Source organism: Passer domesticus, chromosome Z, assembly GCF_036417665.1.
Source record: "Passer domesticus isolate bPasDom1 chromosome Z, bPasDom1.hap1, whole genome shotgun sequence".
NCBI classification, from domain to species: domain Eukaryota; kingdom Metazoa; phylum Chordata; class Aves; order Passeriformes; family Passeridae; genus Passer; species Passer domesticus.
The window spans coordinates 17,620,297-17,639,054 of record NC_087512.1 but is presented as its reverse complement, the minus strand read 5'-3'; the positions used below and the strand labels follow the sequence as shown (position 1 = coordinate 17,639,054).

The 18,758-nt window shown below is 39.4% G+C and overlaps 1 protein-coding gene across 5 annotated transcripts in view; it reads right to left on the bottom strand.

Moving 5' to 3' along the window:
- Positions 1 to 2,480: 2,480 nt before the first annotated feature.
- ITGA2 (integrin subunit alpha 2) overlaps positions 2,481 to 18,758 on the bottom strand; it is a 66,508-nt gene continuing 50,230 nt past the window's right edge. For 2 of the 5 annotated variants that reach the window (XM_064404935.1, XM_064404938.1), the window contains 10 exons: positions 18,264 to 18,356; positions 17,173 to 17,249; positions 17,001 to 17,084; positions 13,845 to 13,947; positions 12,946 to 13,056; positions 12,380 to 12,484; positions 11,963 to 12,076; positions 9,650 to 9,739; positions 6,192 to 6,308; positions 2,481 to 5,450 (listed from right to left, as the gene is read on the bottom strand). In XM_064404935.1, the coding sequence (XP_064261005.1) occupies positions 5,361 to 5,450; positions 6,192 to 6,308; positions 9,650 to 9,739; positions 11,963 to 12,076; positions 12,380 to 12,484; positions 12,946 to 13,056; positions 13,845 to 13,947; positions 17,001 to 17,084; positions 17,173 to 17,249; positions 18,264 to 18,356 (984 nt within the window). In that variant the 3' untranslated portion in view covers positions 2,481 to 5,360. Of the gene's footprint in view, positions 5,451 to 6,191; positions 6,309 to 9,649; positions 9,740 to 11,962; positions 12,077 to 12,379; positions 12,485 to 12,945; positions 13,057 to 13,551; positions 15,044 to 17,000; positions 17,085 to 17,172; positions 17,250 to 18,263; positions 18,357 to 18,758 lie in introns of those variants that run through there. The other 3 variants (XR_010353750.1, XM_064404937.1, XM_064404936.1) reach the window with 3 other exon arrangements.

Sequence of the window (18,758 nt, the reverse complement as noted above, 5' to 3'; positions counted from 1 at the left end):
AGAGCGATGTTCCCAGACACAAATGCTACAGACCCAGAGGGTCACCATATGATTCCTGCAGAGATCTGCCAGATGAGGGCTGTCTGTGGAAGTGCATGTCTTCAGAGAGATAATTTGTCATTCTGAAAAGATGCTTTATTCTTGGCTGGCAACATTTGAATACACTGATCCACCCCTTTGTCTGGTCAAACATACATATACCAGCACTGATTGATTTTAAGAGTTTCCTTTCCTGATGTTGAGCATTGTGCTCTGTTCTCAAGAGAAGCTCAGCCTGATGCATATGATGAAAACAGCAACTGATGGATTGTCATGGAATAGTGGGACGGGGGAGGAAGGGGGTTCTTTTATAAGGGGCCTACCCAGGAGATGGCAGCCGAGAGATGGCTGAGCGGGAGGAGCGGCTCCTGGCCCGCTCAGGTGCTGGCTGTGCTGGGAAATACAGGCCCTCACTTTGGCTTCGCTAGTGAAAGTGGCACTGCTGCACTCAGGAATGTAGCCTTCAGATTGCTCAACTTTGAACTAGATTTTTGGCCTTTCTCTCTGCTCACTTTATGCACAGCTGTTCCAAGTAAGTTGTAGTTTTATAGAGTAGCACATTCAGTTATTGCTTCAGAAGCATTAAAAAGAAAGAACTGCTAAATCTAATTATTAACAAATTATATGTTAAGGCAGACAGTGCTGCCCTTTCCCTTTTAAAATCCTGTGAAAAATAGTCTTGAGCATTAAGTGCCATTAAGTACAATTAAGTGTCCTGTGGAGGTGATTGAAAGGAATGCAGAATACATTGGTGACTATAAATTACCAGTTTCAAGAACCGTACGCCAGTTTTTTGAAAAACAAGCACACCATACAGTCTGATCATATCAACTTACCAAAAATTAGCATCATGATGTATCTTTATAGCAGTTCTTTTTATGAAAGTTCCATTTTGACTATTTTAAGAGGCAAGTACATTTTAAAAACTGCTAGCATACTAAAACCTTTGATTGCATACAAATAATTGACTGATTAACTGAGAACAGAAGTGTTCACTTAAAATGTAGGACTCAACTTTTCTGAAGCTGTGAAAATGTACACTTCATCTACTTTCACAGGCAATAAAAAACTGAGGTAATTACCTATAGATTTTGAGATGCATTTTCATACCTTCATTTTTTTAGTCTTTAATTTGCAAGCTTTTGTTGTAGTTTGGTTTTGGATTGCTTTAACCCCAGTCAGCACCTCAGCCCCATGCAGCCATTCACTCACTCTGCCACTCGTGGAATAGGGGAGAGAATAGAAAGAGTAAAAGTGGGAAGTCTCGTGGGTTGAGATGGAAAACAGTTTAATAGGGAAAGTAAAAAACTGGTCATGCAAGCAAAGCAAATAAAGGAATGTATTCACCACTTCGCATTGGCAGGCAGGTTGAGTCAACCCCAGGAAAGCACAGCTCCATTGCATATGACAGTGGCTGGGGAAGACAAACACCAAGCACTCCGAATGCCTGTTGTCAGTTGTGGGCAGTTGTCACATCTCTGTCCCTTTCCCACTTTCCTATGCAACCCCAGCCTCTTTGCTGGAGAGATGGGGTGAAGAGCAGAAGAGGCCTTGAACCTGTGAGCATTGCTTAGTGACAGATAAAACATCCCTGAGTTATCAACAATTTCTAGCACAAATCCAAAACACAGCCCCATACCAGCTACTGTCAAGAAATGTACCTCTGCCCCAGTCAAAACCAGCACATACATAAGTCAGTATATAGGGAATCTGGCCTGTAATTCTGCAAAACACTTAGACTTGCTGAAAGACAGAACTTTGTGCCTTAAGATTAGGTTCACGTGATACTGTATGATGGAAGTGTTGAAATTGGTAGCCTACCTGAATGTTTATGTACCACTGTTAAAAGTAGGGAGGAATTGAAAGTGGAAATTAAAAGCTCTGTGAAAGTGTGTAGTTTTCAGGTGGTAGTTTCTGAAAATACTGTCTTCCTCTCATCTTTCTATTAATAGCCAAGTTCCTCCCACTCTTCTTTTATCACACTGTTCCTGCTGAAAAGTTGAATTCAGCTTTTCCAACATATGGTGGGGTGTAGCCAGAGCCAGAGTCATGACATGTTACTGCTGACCAATTCTGTAAATAAATAAAGTGCAGAGACTGGCAGAATGGGTTGTAATTTTAGATAGCAGTGATGATAAGCCCATGTTTATAGGAAGGCCTGGCCATGGTAATATTTTAACAACATCTGCTCAGCTAGAGCTTTCCAAATACTTTGCACTTACGTGAGCTAGGTTACAGTAAAGCTTACTGGTTATGTTACACTCTGGACTGTGATCTGCAAGACTTCAGGTGCAGTGTCATTGTCTACCTAGCAGAATCATCCTCTTAGATTCTCACTGTGTGCTACTGGGACAAAGCCATATTTGGCCCCATTTTATGCAGTGATTGTTCAGTGGCATTGCTTCTCTTTTGGGTGCTAGCTAAAAATAAATGAGTGTGCATTCAGCAGTAGTCTTGGGTTTTATTGCAGTAATGCTGTTAGGCCCTCAGACAGGCCATCACAGTGATACAGTCCCTGCTCCCATAGAGCTTACATGCTAGCTTTTAGAAGTCAACTTTATTACAAACTCTATTGTATATTCCAAATTTATACATAGGCTCATATGAAACCAACTCATATGTTGGACTTGATTCTAGTACTTCCGGAAATGAGCAGCTAGATTTCAAGACCAGAATCAGATATAACTTGAGTTTGCTGAAGGTTTTGTTGACTTTTCTTGCTGCAAGCACAAACAGAAGTACATGCTGAAGCTCAAAATTTCAGGGTATTTAAAACATGCTACTTTAAAAAAGTAAATTTAAAAGAAAAAACAAACCAAACCCTTGCACACAATACAAAATATACATAATATTTCCAGTATTATTTGCAGCTGTGCCAACTTAAAAGTGCAATAGACTTACCCATTACAAAAACTGAATTATCCATTTAAGTGTTAATTGTAAAAGAAAAATAAACTAGTAACTTGGAGTGGTTAAGATACAAAAACCTTACCCATTGTTATGTCTCCCCTTTATTTTGGAAAAGCAGTATTGTGTCTAGGCTGGGAAGGAGAATTGTATTGTCCATGTCAAAATATAACCCAGTGCAGGCTAGTGAATTGAATCATTGCTACCTGATTGATAACTGTTAAATCCCCAAAGAAGCTACATATTGGATATTGACCTGTACCTCCCACTGAAGGCGGAAGAAGCAAATCTGGGTCAAGGCCTGAATTGCCTGGTAGGCAGCACCAGAAATTGGAAGTTTTACCATCTGGTGTATTGTGAAATTCCCCCTCTGCTCTGGAGTGCATGACCCTGATTATGTAGGAGCTTCCCACATACATGGCTGTAGGGTGGTTTTTCTTTTCTGCACAAGTTTATATAAGAATTGAGGCAGACAAATTTTTTCTTTCTACTCTCAGAACATTTGCCCTCAAAGTTTATAATTGCAAGTCAGGAGCTTATTCTTTAGATTTATGCAATTGCTATTTTTCCCCCCACTTTTTAAATATTTGTTTTGGTCATAGACTCAGCTGATGGCAAAAATCTTGTTTGATAATTGATATAAGAATCTGAATTGTTTTTCAGAATGTTAGAAAAACCACAACAAAATGTCCCAAAACATAACATTTCATAGATACAAAATAAATTCAAAACACATATAAAACTACACTGAGCATAATCCAGCTGTTGCTGCAAATGAAGTTGTTATTTGCCAAAGACATGGTTGGCTTTTGACTGATTAGCTATTAAAAAAGACGGAGTAAAACTTTCAAATGTGCTTAAGCCTAGTCCCTCAGAAAATAATGTAGAAGTGCCTAAGCATAATTACAGTCCAGCTTTGGGGGGAAGAAACCATGACTTCGTGTTCTCAATCAGGCACATTTGCATGTTTTACTCTTCAAATAAATCACCTCAAGTTGGAAACAATCTCACTTGCATGGCAGCATAGGTACGAAAAACACACACATCTTCTCTCACCATCAATTGTAAGTGTAACTGCCAGGCATGAGAGAGAAAGGCAGCCAAAAGGCCAAATCTCCTGACTGTTACCAGTCTTACAGCATGGGCCTTTATAAGATTGAACTTTCATTATAACCAGGCAGCGTAACAGCATGTGATAAACTTGAGGTGTGTAACCAACACAAAGTCACCCAAGTGTTGTGCTTAGAGCTCATTCCAGAGCACTACAGTACTTCACCATATAAAACATAAGTTAACTTCATCAAGACATGAACAGGTAGGACCAAAAAAAAATGTGACAGGTAAGGAGGTTGTACTGAACTTTGGTCTCCTGGAGGGCACTGAGATGCTAAAGAAGTGCAGTAAACATTTTATAGAGCTTAGATCTTCACTATCCCCTTTTATAACGTGCATAATTCCTCAGTCAGCTATCCCCTTTAGTTCACTTTATGCTCTTACTCTTGCAAAATCTTTCAGTACAGAATTAAAGGCAAGATCTTGACTGTCTTTTCTATTTATGTCGAAAGCCAAACTGATATCAGAGGGACCGAGAGTATAAAGGCCAGCATAACAGTAGTGGCAGTGCTTCTCAAGATGAAAATAAGTAATAACATTGCAGAGAACATGCTGTAAGTGATTATGAAATTCACATTTTCTTCTCAGGAAGAAAGTGTGCAGAAGACAGTTTTACATACCATTTGGCAATACTTCCCCAAAACAATATCCTTCAGTAATTTAGTTGTGACCTTAGTGCAAGAAATATGTGAACTTTTGGAAGACTTTGCCCAACCAGTTGTCCTGTAGCACCCCGACAGACATCTTAATACACAGTTCCCAGTTTATAGATTAGTTAAAGCAAAGGTTTGCTGGTGGAAATTATTTTTCTAAAACAATAAGGATGGAGCTAGTCATTGAAAAAATGACTTTTCTTCTCCCAGTTTGGAAGCAGTATTCACCACACATTCATCATCAACTTAATAGAAAATGTCCTTTAACACATGTGGTACTTGTCAACTGAATGCTGTTCCACAATAATCTGAAATGAATTCTTCTGTTTCACTCTGCAGTGGATCAAGAGAAGGGCTGCTGGAACAGTATGTTACTGTATACTCCGGACCTGCCAGTTCTAAGGGTTAAGTTTGTTTGAAAGGCAAAAATTTACAAGAAAAGGCATTATAAATCATTTTTGAAAAAACCAAACTGTCCTGCAGTTACTCTTACAATAGAGTAGAATCTGTAAAATATTTCATCTATAAAGACACTTTCATTAAAAATGTTTAAATGTTACTAAGCTTTAAGGCACTCCAGCTGAAGAACTGACTGATCACAACTACTATTGGTGGCTCAGATCTCCTCTTTATCCATGTAACTCATCTTCAGTCTTTGTCCTTTGTGAGTTCTGCAATTTCATCCACATCTTCTATATCCTGTGTCATTTTTTCGTACTGTCTCTTGAAGAAGCCAAGCTGTGAGAAGTATTAAAATAACGCCACAATGCAGTCAGTCATTGATAATTCATTACTCAGCAAAACTAAATACTGTGATGGTAAAAATGCACATGTGTGCATGCATACACTACAGAGTTTGATTTGTAGACAATTCCTGCCTCTAAAATGAAAGGAGGTGGGCCCTAAACTCCTACCTGGTGCAATTAAATGCTAGAGCAGCAGTGCCGATAAGCCACTTTTCTCTCTGCTGAGATACAGACATTTCCATGATGCCTTGGTGTGCCAAGGATCACTTTAAACACCAATGCCCTGGCATGCAGAAAACTTTCCCCTTTTTCTATGTAACCTTTGTATTTTACTTTTTGCCCCTGTCCTTTCTTTTGTCTGTTCTTTTGTCCAATACATATCCTCTATCACCTTGTTTGTAATCCCATCCTTGTCCACTGGAAATATCATGGGTGTTCAGAGCCCAGATGCGATATTATGGAAGGAGGCAGACAGTGTTGAAAGGAGAAAAGTAAATGCCACAGCCTCTGTTTTGAATGATTGGAAGCTCATTTAACATCTTCATCTTGCCAGTTTCTATAAGGACTCATTTAATAAACCCTTCTAAAATATGTCAAGGGTGTCAGTGCAGTATTATTCATACCACCAAACTACAGATGTGGTTTTGTTTCATACTAGAGAAGAGAAATTCCAAAGAAAACAGCCCAAATATATTTATCCCTTTCCGGTTTTAAGATATAAGTACCAACTTACTTTCCACAAAACAGCAACCAGTACCAAGAGCAAGAGGAGTCCAGCCAATATGCTGCCAATCACAACACCTACTGGTACCTCAGCTTTCTCATCCGGCTTCATTATTGTAACTGGGATCTGAAAGCAGAGAGATTGTCTCTTAGGGGCTAATGTTAACTGCAAATAAGGTAGGATTTGTAAACCAAAAATCAAGAATGTCTGGACTGCACATATTCCAGGTCAATGACTGGAATATACCAAGCAATTACAGCCCTTTCACTGGTGTCCACGGGTGCCTGGTTGCACTGTGGCACACGGTAATGCCAGCTAAGGACTAGAGGCCCTCATCACTCTTGGCCAAGCATAACAGGCAGAGGACCAATCTCTCCTGCCTGCTGCCTCTCCATTAACTGCAGGCCTTTCAGAGGCTCCACACACCATCACTGTGTAACAAACCAGCCGTGTTTACATGAAAGCAGGGCATAGCCTGGTGTACAGCCCCAAAATCAGACTGCTGGAGAAGCACTACTTTTCACCAAGCATCGTCAGTGCCCGTTATCTGTGCTTGGCAGCTGTAGGAGGCAGTACTAATCACTGAGGCCAGACACCATGACATCTGCTGAAATTCCAATCCTCCTGCTGGGCCTCAGTCTCCTTTGTCTGCTGTTCTTACCTTCTATGAAACCATTAATGAATGGATCTCATGGTGATCTGTGTTCTTCTTGGTCAACTGCATGAATTTGCTGCAAGATGTACAGGTCAAACAGGAGCACACCCCTAGCACACCCACATTTCCTGAACCACACCTACATTTCCTGAACCAATACCAGAGAGCTCCCAGAAGGGCATAGAGTGTCTGGAAGTTAGTTTTCAGGTGATAGCCCACCTAGCTGGATGAGGTATAACCAAATATATAATTACATATAACAGAGCTTCTCAGAGAGACATTGCTGTAATATTTATGAACTGTCAAATTTTTGGATTTAATCTTGGAACGACATGCAGTTAGCTGAAAGTTTTTTTTCCTTCCTGAAACATGATAAAACAAGTCACACTGGTTTCTTTTCTCAGGGTGGTTGTTCAGTGCATTTGTCTGGAGTAATTTAATCTTAAGCTTTCTGGGAAACTTGCACTGGACTGACATTTCAGTGATTTAAGTAATTTCTGTTGGAAGGCTCCAGTGTTGTGCTAGGTGTGGTTATGTGTATTCATTTCACCAAGGCAGGACAGCTTTGTGTATTTTCTAACTGAATGACCACAGTGATGATTCTAGCAGGTTAACATTCTGGCCTCCAGCTGGCAGTCCTTTCCAACTTGGAAAAAAATGTGAAAGCTTTTACGTAAAAATACCTAAGCAGCTTCCCCACATAGCATCACAAGGCAATATTCATTTATTTGGCTATATAACAACCCAGTTCATCCAATGTAAAAAGCCAATTTCATATATGCAGTTTGCCCAGTAATGCTTTCTGCATTAGAATAACAGTGAAGCGGCACCATTGGAAAGGAAAATTGATGCCTAAGAACAAATTATCTTTCCTGAAGTTAAACTGGTCAATAAGACACCATGAGAGTAGGATTCAGCTCATCTGGTGTTTATCTACAACATGGTTCCTTGACTCCCAAAGAAGGATAGGCTTTTTTAAGAGCCTAATTCACCCTAGTTATTTTCAGGATCAAATTTAGGATGAGATGAACTGCATTTCAGAAATACTTGTTCTTTCCAGGGACTAGGGTATATAGAATACAGATGACTAATGCAGATATTAATTGGATGAATCCTACCACATCCATGTAAATTAACAGGGTAAGTAGGGAAATAAGCTCTGTTTGCTTCTGTACTGTCCTGTTCCCAAGGAAGTGTGAAGCGCAGACTGGGTTTCCCTGTTGGCCTGACAAGAAGTAAGTGCTGGGTACTGACTCCAAGTGTCAAACTGTCTGCTCTAGGGAGAGTGACCTCCACAGCCGGGTACATTTACCAAGACTTCTCACAGGGCAACAGGTTGTTGAGTAAAGGTCAGGCTGGGAGTCAGGAAAAGCCACTTTGTTTCCGAGGAACCCTGTGGATAACTTTCAGGGTCTGTTCAGCTACTGCTTCAAAGCTGCAGAAGTCCCAGCTGCACATGTGTCAGTGGCTGGGAGAGGAATTGACTTTCATTTGTCAACTATCATTTGAATAATTCTAGTTCTCTTGAAATTGCCAACAGAACTTCTGGTAATGTAAATTTGGCAGTACCATATTTCAAATGTGGAAAAATACGTATTATTACATGGTTTAAGAGTTACCTCAAGAGCCTGTGCAATTACCTAGAATATTTGCATTGTATAGTAGTGAGCTTCATCTCCTACTAGAAATAATACAATGAAAATACCAGAGAAAATGCCAAACTGAAGCACTCAGAGCACTCCAAATACTGGCATCTAACTTTTCTGCGAAAACATAAAACATACTTTGTTCTTCAGGCACTGGACGTTTTACTGATTACAAAATGGCTTATTTAGAGGTTCTTCACAAGAAATAGAGTGATTTATGAGAAACCAGTGATTAAAAAGGGTGTTGGATGATGATCGTATCACACAGAGAGAGAAACCAATCTGTAACTGCTTTTGTATACATGTAGTTGAATTCTCTATTGCCTGTGAATGGGCTATGCCGCACATTCCTACAGACATTTGACTCATTTACTAATTAGCATTTCACTGTTTAATGACCTGGGTTATTTTATGGATAAAACAGGCTATTAAGTCCTGTAAAAATTAATCTAAAATTAATACTGCAAATGGAAGAGTGTTCCTTTCAAGACAGACAAAGAGAGTAAGGTGTCCTCTTTTATTACAACAGTACCACAGTACACTGTATTCTTCCAGAGTTTTTTATGTTTGTGTATAGCAAATAGAAAGCTTGTAAGAAGAATTCAGTACTAATAATGCAGTGGTATGGAGACTTCTCTTGAGATTAGCTGTGTCTGCATTGTCCATATGACAGCTCTTCCAAATGCTAAAAATATTCCACATTCCTTTATAAATGAGATTATTTTCTGGAGACCTTTGCCAAACACTTGTGTAGAAACCTCAAACCATACTCTTACAGAAGTAAGTAAGACTATAAGTCACACTGGCGAACGTGTTTCCCAGAGCTCATTTATCTTTAACAATAAATTCCATTGCAGCAAGAAAGCCAAATCTTGGTCTTTTCATGAACAGAAAGCTATCTGAATTTCAGAAGTTTCTAGCTGACTTTTTAAATGTTCTACCATTTATTTGAGACCCACAGGTTTTAACTATGTCTGGTTTATACAGCAGTGGGCTGAAATGAAAACATTTTAATAACTTAAGATACTTGTATATAGTCAAATGATACTTTAGTGCAACATAATCAAGTTGCTACGTACTCCTAAAGGACACTGAAAATTAAACATTATCACTTTAATACAGTCAAAGATAGAGAAGTTGAAAAAATACACTTAACTATCACTTACAGTTAGGGTATTCTCTCCAATGATAAATAACTCAGGGTTATTTGTATCAATTTTTGCTTCTGCAGAGAGTTGTAATGTCTGGAAAATTAACTGAAAGAGAAGATTAAAACAACCGTAAAGCTCTGTTATAGGGCAATTCAATTAAAATGTAGATATTCTAAAATAATTCTATTGCCTTGAAATGAAGACTTCACAGCCAGAAAAGAAAATCATAGTATTAAGAAAATTAAAATTATTTTAATATTTTCCCCAGCCATAATGTCAATCAAAGTAATAATGTATCAGTAATCCACTTAGCAATGACATTGAGGAACTGTTTTTTCTTTTTCTTTAATGTACAGTTCAAGCAAAACAGAAGGAAATATTTACGTAACCCTTTTTGTAGTTATTTTAAAGCTGTCACTGCTGCTAGCAGGGAAGAGGTGGGAGGAAATAGCAGTTAGAAAATGAGACACAGCAACAAAAGACAGATGGGAATATATCTCTGGCCTTTGAAAGAAATGGAAACTGGATGTTCTTTTACTTCCCCCCGCCCTCACTTCTATCCAATGCTTCTGTTTTTCCCCATTTATTTTTTCCTTTCACTATGTGTTCCCCTCCATGTGTCAAATTCTGACATAGCTCTCTCAGCTTAAACAGAGAAGATGACAAAAATCTTAAGCCAATTCCTATTTGAAAAGGGACCTTGTGCCAGATCCCACTTCCCTCTGTGGAGGTACTGGGAGGAGAGGTGCATGGCTGTGTAGATGCTGACAGTTCACTGCTGCCCTTCCACAGCACCACAAGGAATGGCCTCAGGTTCATGGGAGCACAGGACCACTCTCTCCAGCTGACCCAAAGGCAATGCCTGCTCTGCCATTTTGCCTCCTCAGCCATTTGTCTGTGGCAGGGCCAGGTACCACAGGCAGCTGTGGGTCTGCAGTGGCCAACACACCAAACTGACTGGCTCTGCAGTGTGAGTTATTGCATCCCTGCACTGTGGCCATCTGCCCAAGTGGTGTATCCTGCATACCTAAAAGTTTAGAAACACACCTGAGCAGTATTCAAAGCACGTCAATTCCTAAACACATCTTTTCTTTGCTTAGCAGGTACTGGCAAGCCTGTAATGCCCTTCTTGGATGATGGCTGATTGCCACTAAAGAGGCTGAAGGTGTGCATGATTGAGTGAGTGCTTGCAAGATTATTTGTGCTGAATTTTGACAACCAAATAGAAAATTACAAAATGGCTGATGCGAGGAGAACTGTGACATATGCACTTTCCTTCCCATCAGCCAGTGATGGTAAACAAACCATTCCCACTCACTTTTTTGTGAGGTTAGTAATCTTTTGTTCAGGTCTCCATCTTCGGTGTACCTAATAGCACTAACAAATGGTCTTAAACCAGCTGATAAGAAAAATACAAATGCTAAAGACAGATGCTTTTCGTCGCACACTTCCATTTAACAATATCAACCTGACCTTTTCCTTTTAAGAGTTGAATGCTGGAGCTGACAACAGCCCTGCTGTTAAATGTCAATACCTGCCACAAGAATCACCAGACACAGTAAGGACTGCGTCATGTTCCTGATGCATTAGGCAAACCCAGGACTCCAAGATCGTTTGGTTGGTTGCCTAGCTAAGAAGCAAACATGGTCTAACTTCAAAAGTCTGGTAACTTATGATGAGTTATATCCTGGAGGACACATGGTGATTCAAAATAGACTGAGATATTGATGGTTTTTTTTAAGCATCCTGTAGGTCTCTAAGCAAGGACTGTTTCTTTGACACCTACTCTAATAAAAAAAATCAATTAAAGATGTTTTCCACACTTTCTCTATCAAATAAAACTGGCAGCACTAACAGGGTTTTGGTATTTTGATGTGATCTAAAATAATCACCATGTAGGCTGTGATATTCAAAAGCTAAAAAGCATGATTATTTTACAGGCTATGATGATACTGTGCTCTGCTGTCCTACAATGAGTTTTGTGGAAACTGTAGTTCCCCAAGAATGAATCTAACAGATGTAGGAAACATTTTTTTTAGCTGTGAAGGTTGCATTATCATAGCATTTTCTTAGATTCTATCCTGAACTGGTTTTATCAGCTCCGTTATGCAGCCTCATACTTTCAGGTTCAAGTTTTCAATCTGGAAAAATACAAACCAATATAAAGCAAAGGAAGGTCTTTCTAGACTGAGGTCTCTGTACTCAGTAAGTACTCTGAGAGTCCTCTGTACTCTCTCAGTATGGTTTCTGTATTGGACTTTGAAAAATATCAGGAGTTTTAAAATACTTCAGTATTGTATCCTCTATAAAGATGCAGCTGATACTCACGACAGCAAAGGTTCCATTCCAGATTTGGGTGGACACATTCACATAGTACTCTCCCTTCAGTGCAATGTCTTCCAGTTTGCATGTGATGGTACTGCACTTCATGTTCTTACAGTTCTTCCAGGGGAAACAGCAAGAAGAGGCAACAGCATGCATTAAAAATACACTTTAAGAAATATTCTTGCAACATCCAGAATTTTTGCCCTTGCCTTTGCCATTCTGTGCATACAAATTAAGTGCTTGCAGGCTGTACTAAAGCAGAGGCAGTATCTGTGAGAACATCCATAGGCTGAGCTCCTGCTCTGTAAATGAGGAAGGCCATCCCATCACAGCTTTTCTCAAAAGCAATGGGCTCAGAAGATCAGATCTGCTTCCCTCAGCACAAAAGGTCCTGCTTACTGCAGCCCCGGTTTTACTCACCAGTTCTTTGGAAGCTCTGAAGTTCTCCTTCATGAAAGATGGAGAATAAGGTCTTTTCCCAATTTGCAGTGGATTTATCTGAGCATCACAAGTGACACCTCTGGCCTAGGAAAGATGGCAGGAATGAGATGGATGACATGCTGATCAGGAGTTTATACATATCGTAATAATATATATTTCTGAGCTTAGATGGTAGCTGTTAAAGGCTGAGGTGTGAACACTGAATTCTTTAGGAAACTAAGAGTACGTGGTTTTGGTCAGAAGTAAATAATTGTTATGACACTTTTTTTTTTGTCCCTAGATTGATCTGAAGGGTTTTTCCTTATCTAAAAGTTTCATTTTTACAATAACTTTACCAGGAACTTGGAGAAGAATGTTATTGAAGAGATCCAGACATTCCACATCTGCCAGGTCATAGCCTAGTGTACTGCTGGCATTGTGGTTCCCCCTTTATGAGGAAGGGACAAGAGAAAGAGCATGGATTCTCTTAAATGAAGTCATAATATTGGGGAGATAATTGATGTTGATAGTACTGATAAACCCCCAAACACAATTCAGTTCTATACCTCATCTGTGGTGACTGCAGTTAGGTACATCAGTGGGTTGCCTTTGCTGGTCAGATCGGGAAGATTGATTGTTACAGTTGCCATCTTTACTGGAATACTTCCTGTTGTTACCTGCAAAGCAAAATCTCAAGAGTTAATTCAGGTAGCTATGCATAAATTATTTGATACAGCAAGAAAATTAGAAATAATGGATGAGTATGGAAGAACTGGACTCCTTTTACATAAAATTTTTTACTAAGACACTGGGATAGTAATTTTGTGAACAGCAAAGTAGAAAGTATATTGTATAGCTCCAGGTTCCAGTCTGTTTTCTTAACAAAGCTCATATTAACTGCATGAAATATGTTTTGAAATGCAAAAATTCTGCCATGGCCAATAGGCCTGGTTAGTTCTTTGGAGTAGCAGTTACAGGAATGGAAATGGAACATAATTCAACTTTCTTCCACGTTGCATATTTGGATCTAAGTTTTTTTTTCTGTGTTATGTAATAAGCACTGTGATTTGGCTAGTTCTTGCATCAGGTTTGAGCCCTTAACCCTTGCCAAACTTCAAGTTTCAAAGTCCAAGCCTGCGAACACTTGTTTTTTTTATCAAGTTGTCAGGAGACTCTGTAAAAAAAGCAGTCTAAGTTGGCCTAAAGTTAAGCATTAACCATCTTCTAAATATGTACACAGTGCAATACCAATTCCTCCCCCTTCTACTAGTGCAAATGTCATCCTTAATCTTATGAAGACTCCAAGAACTTACGCTATTTGCAAATTTTTTTTCTTACTTGACCTATTCAAAAGCTTCAAAATAAGACAATGAAAGCAGGAGTGTTTGTTAAACAAGATTTTGGGAGCAGGCTACAGAGGGAGCTAAGGCAACTTCTTGAACCAGAACAAAACAGACTTACTAACCTTAACTGAGAAGTTGAACGTGGGGCCAATATCTTCAAAATTATTCACAGTGGAAGGAATGTTATGACCAGAGTATACTTCATAGAAGTTGATATTGGCAAGCCTGGTTAACAACCATAAAACAATACATTTCAGTTTGGCAGCTGCTTTGAAAACTTATGTTACTGGATATGTCTTTGTGAAAAAGGTCAGAAGTACAGAGAGAGAAGTCAGTCACTTAGATTGTTGTTTGAATTTTACATAGTTGGTTAAGAAAATGGTGTGCTGAAGCCCAGAACTGGAACAAACATATGAAATTAAGACAAGAGAATTGTACAGGATACAGGCTCTCTCAGGCTTCTAGACCCTGCATTGTTTCAGGGCCATACTGCATACTCCTTCTCAGCACACAAACTGCAACATTCACCCTTGCAGTCACCTTTTTACTCAGGAAGGGCCTTCCTGGCTGTTCTCTTGGTACATCTGTAACTGGTTGGGTGTGGAAACACAGGCATCACACTGTTTATGTGGATGGTACATATCACATAGCCCTCATAGTCCTCTTTGGGTCACATTGTTTAGTAATTATAGGGTTTAAAATCCAGAATTCCCAAAGTAACACAAGAGTGGTTTCAGCCCACTGCAGCATGGAATGGCAGGTGTGTGATGGAAGGGCATGTGTCAAGGACCTGTGGGTGCTTGAGGAGCTCAGTTAGTCAGAACCATGCTCAAAGGCAACGAAAACATCCCTGTGCAGTGCATCACAGCCACTACTTGCCACCTATGAGCAGCTCCTCTGCTAAACCATGCCACAACTGTGTCTGTTCTTTATCATTAGCTTTAATTACAAGGCTAATTTGAGCACTCAAAAAGCAAGTTGGTGAGGGAGTAAACAAGAAATAGAGGCTATTGCAACTCCTGCATCAGCTCTTCCTGTTCCACAAGGAATCTATCATCTTTACTGCTCTCCCTGTTTAATCTGGGTAACCTCTATGAGTACAATTTAATGTGTGTGCAGTCTCACAGATGTGCTTCCTGGTCAGTGGTGATCCTCCAGACTGCACTGTGGTTCCTTTCTGAACCTCCGTACTTTCTCCAATGGGCCCTTTTCTTGAAGGACTTGCTCACAAGGACCCCAAGGAAAACACACGTGATGTATTTTCCACTTTCTTACTGCTGAAGACTTTAGTCCTTCCAAGATTCCTTGTCCTTTCAGAAGTCTGTGGAAAGACATATTGCTACATCTTCTAGAAACTCAGGAAATTATCCCTAGAAAGACTTCACTTCAGCAAAACAATACTTTTTTTTCAACTCTTGTATTTTAAGGGATTACTTCTTGGCTGCATTACCTGCCTCAGGAAAGAACTAATTCCAGGTAAATACTTCCTAAGCCAAGTTATCCCATGGCTTAATATGCATTTCATTTAATTCTTTTAAATTTGTTATCTGTAATAATAAACTAGCCATTTTCTGGCAGTAGGTATTCCTTAATTCCTTGATGTGCATATGAAATTGCATTTTTTTCATATTCAGGAGATATAGCTGAATTCAAACCCTTGTTTTCCCTTGAATGACTTTTATAGACTCCACTCCTCACTTCTTCCAAAGCATTTCATTTCAGTTCATATTTCTCAGCTAATTACACCCGCTGATTCAAGTTTGCACCATCTGAATTTCCTAAAAAGCTAGCCCTCTGCAGAGATGCTCCTTCAGTCTCTGCTGCTGCTGGTGAGGTCTCATGCAACTTTCTCAAGGAGCTGAAAGAACTCGCACCACTGACTTAAAATGCTTTTCTGCACTTAAAATAATCTCAAAAATTCTGCATGACTCCAGGACTGGTGCACCGATTCATGATGCAAGGCCTCAAGTATTCTGAAACTGCTTCTGCAAAGAAGGTCATAACAATAATCTTCTGTGCTGTGGTCCTTATTCCAGCTCATCCTGCACAGCAGCCAACAGTTTTTGTAGCTATGGTGATTTCTGAATATTAATTTCCTGGATCCATTGTTGCTGGGCATTTTGAAGCAGCTCCCTCTTTTTAAAATGTATGTTATTCTCTGAATATCTACTGGGTTTTTTATATCCATTTATATTTACTAATTTTTGAACACTTTGGGATGCAACAGCATTTTTTCACCAAGAATTGGTGACAAAACTCATTAAGTGTAATTACATGTTGATCCTAGAAATTCAGTATTTGGGAGGGATAAATAAATCTATTCTTTGATGAAAATGCAAACATCCTACCTTGATCCAAGAGTGGCACCCATCTATTTTTGTTTCAGTTGCAATCTAAGTTAAACTGTAACTGAAATAATTATTTTTTGGAACAGTAACAGACTAATTACTGTTTGAGTGGATCCCAAATCACCAAGTGTTTCCAGAGCTCAAGATAAGGATTTTTAAGAGCACTATATGAAGATAAAAGGTCTTAAAAGGGTTTTTTTGTTGGTCTCTCTCCTCCTGCTCAGCTCAGCTGCCTCTCCTTACCTTCCCAGGATAAGGAATCTCTCTTGCAACAGCCCTGACTTGCCTTCTACATGGAGAAGGAAGGGCTGGCACCAGGCAGGAGGGGTAGGTTTGAGCCAGAATCTGGATGGGTGCATGGGAAAGCAGGCTGTCTGCTTCCAGTGCTAGTGCAGCTGCAGCAAGGGAGAATCTGCCAGGTGTACCTCAGGTTTTGGTTCAAATCATTATCTCAAACTGGTAAAAAGTTTATATTCTTGCTCCAGGTTCAGCAGAAATTTTTTTTTTTCTTTCCCTCCTTTACTTAGGGGGGGCATATTTTTCCTTTTGAAATTCTTTTGTTTAGTTTTGATCACTGTAACTCCAGATGTGATCCCATGTCATTACATTTGAGCCAAGAAGCCCAATGTTATTATACAGTATATACCATTTACATTATCAAAACTACATGCACTGTTTGGCCTTTATATCACTTCTGTTCATAGGAGCATTTGTAACAAGTGTTTAGAGGTAAACATGGGTCCACAACTTCCCTAATTTTTTACATATAAGTTTGGAAGAATGGACAAATCTGCTACTACTGGTGAAGAGGGAATTTCTTATGACTTCCAAAACAAAAGCAAAACTTCATTATATTTTAGTGGCCTTTCAAGACCATTACTTCAAGTGGCTTGGGAAAATGACCGTGTATGTTGACATAACTCAGCATACCTTGTGAAGTGAATCTCTGCATCATATCGCAAAGGAATTGATAAGGCGACCTGGTTATCCGAGTCTTGCTGTTCCTTACTTTCACTGTTCATCAAAACACATTTCAGTCAGGTGTAATAATGTACACAAGCTTTTAATACCTAACTTGCTTTCATATCATTATGTACTTTACCTCCATGCATGAAAACTTAGAACTGCCACATTCTGAAGATTTTTCAGGTTAAAATCAAAGCTAATATCAAAAGATACCTATGGAAGAGACAAGGAACACATAGTAAACAAGTTGGTACAACATCCTGAAAGACATTACACATATGTGCAACAATCTAGAACTGCCCTCTGTACCTGAATTCTCTACAGATTTCTGTGTAATATTTCAGTTAATTTCTTAATACTCAGAATTTATTTGTTCTTACATTCCCCTACAAGCTGGTATTCTTACATAAACATGAGTTATTTGTATTTTAAAAATGTGTACAACTAGCTGTAAGCTGTAAAAAAAGGTGTTCACAATTCCTTCATTTTAAACTCTAACATTGACACAAGCTTTGTGTTCACTCTTTTCTTTCATTTGTTCCAGCAGGTCCACTTTGAGCAATTCCATTTACATTCAGAACAAGCTTCACTTTCTATATATGATTTTTTTATTATTATTATTCTACATGTCCTGCCAGAGGACATCATGTTTCTGTTCCTTCAAGCAAGTTTCTTATTGCTGTAGCTGATTATGTTAGAGGCTAGAACCCTGTTTCTGCTCTGCCCTTGAGAAATAAGAGATTTCATGAAACTGTGGATATCCTGATGTTTATGGTGTATATGAAAAAGAAAGATATACAATTCATCTTAGGGCTGTGTGGGCCTCCAATCTCCTCCCAAAACAATACTGCTTTCTGGGAGAGATGAGATTCACAGAGCTGGTGAGGGAGTTACCCCAGGTTCACACTGCAGGAGGGATTTGATGGGAACTGTGCTCAGTTCTTAGGAGCCTGCACACGATGCTCTATGCTTCTCTGCCTCCAGCTTTCACTCTTCAAAAGTTACATAACTGCAGCAGCATTTGGAAGCTGTGGGTTGTGAGCTTTCAGAGTCCTCTGTCCTTTAATCTGACAGGGAATCACATATTTTAAGCCCTAGTTTGCTTATTTTAATGCCTTTGTTGTAAAATTTAAGAAACCTTTATCAGCAATAAATGCAGAGTTAGGAAAAAACCAGCAGAAAGGGTTTTAGGTATCATTCAAGGTTACTTAAACATGCTAGCTGTACCTGTTGTCCTGTTCTGAAAACAGGATAGCTTATTTGGCAAATGACTGTACTTTGTGCTGTTCCTGTTTGACACGAGACTTCAGTCCCATCACTCTGCAGAGAAAACAGACAGAAACACCATCTTATGTCAGGTTTTGATAAGGCAGAGAGGTGTGTACCTTCAACAGCATATGTATTATGATAAGGAGGAATGAAGGTAGGTGTTATGGCAGTAAATCCTAGAGATGCAGCAGATAGGTGGGGTATAGGCAGGGCAAGAGGAAGTGACAAGGAAGGTGGGACAAGGACCATTCCCACTTGATTTCTTGGGGGCTGCAATCATCCTACTAGAACTTTGTGCTGAGCTTGGAAGGAATACAGGCCAGAGAGTTACAGGTCAGCTCTACCACTAACTTCTAGAAGCCCTTTTTTTACAGAATTTTTACAGAACTTTTGCAGACACATTTACACAGTCTTAGAGCTGGAAGAAATGAAACTTTCTGTAGGAAAATCTGC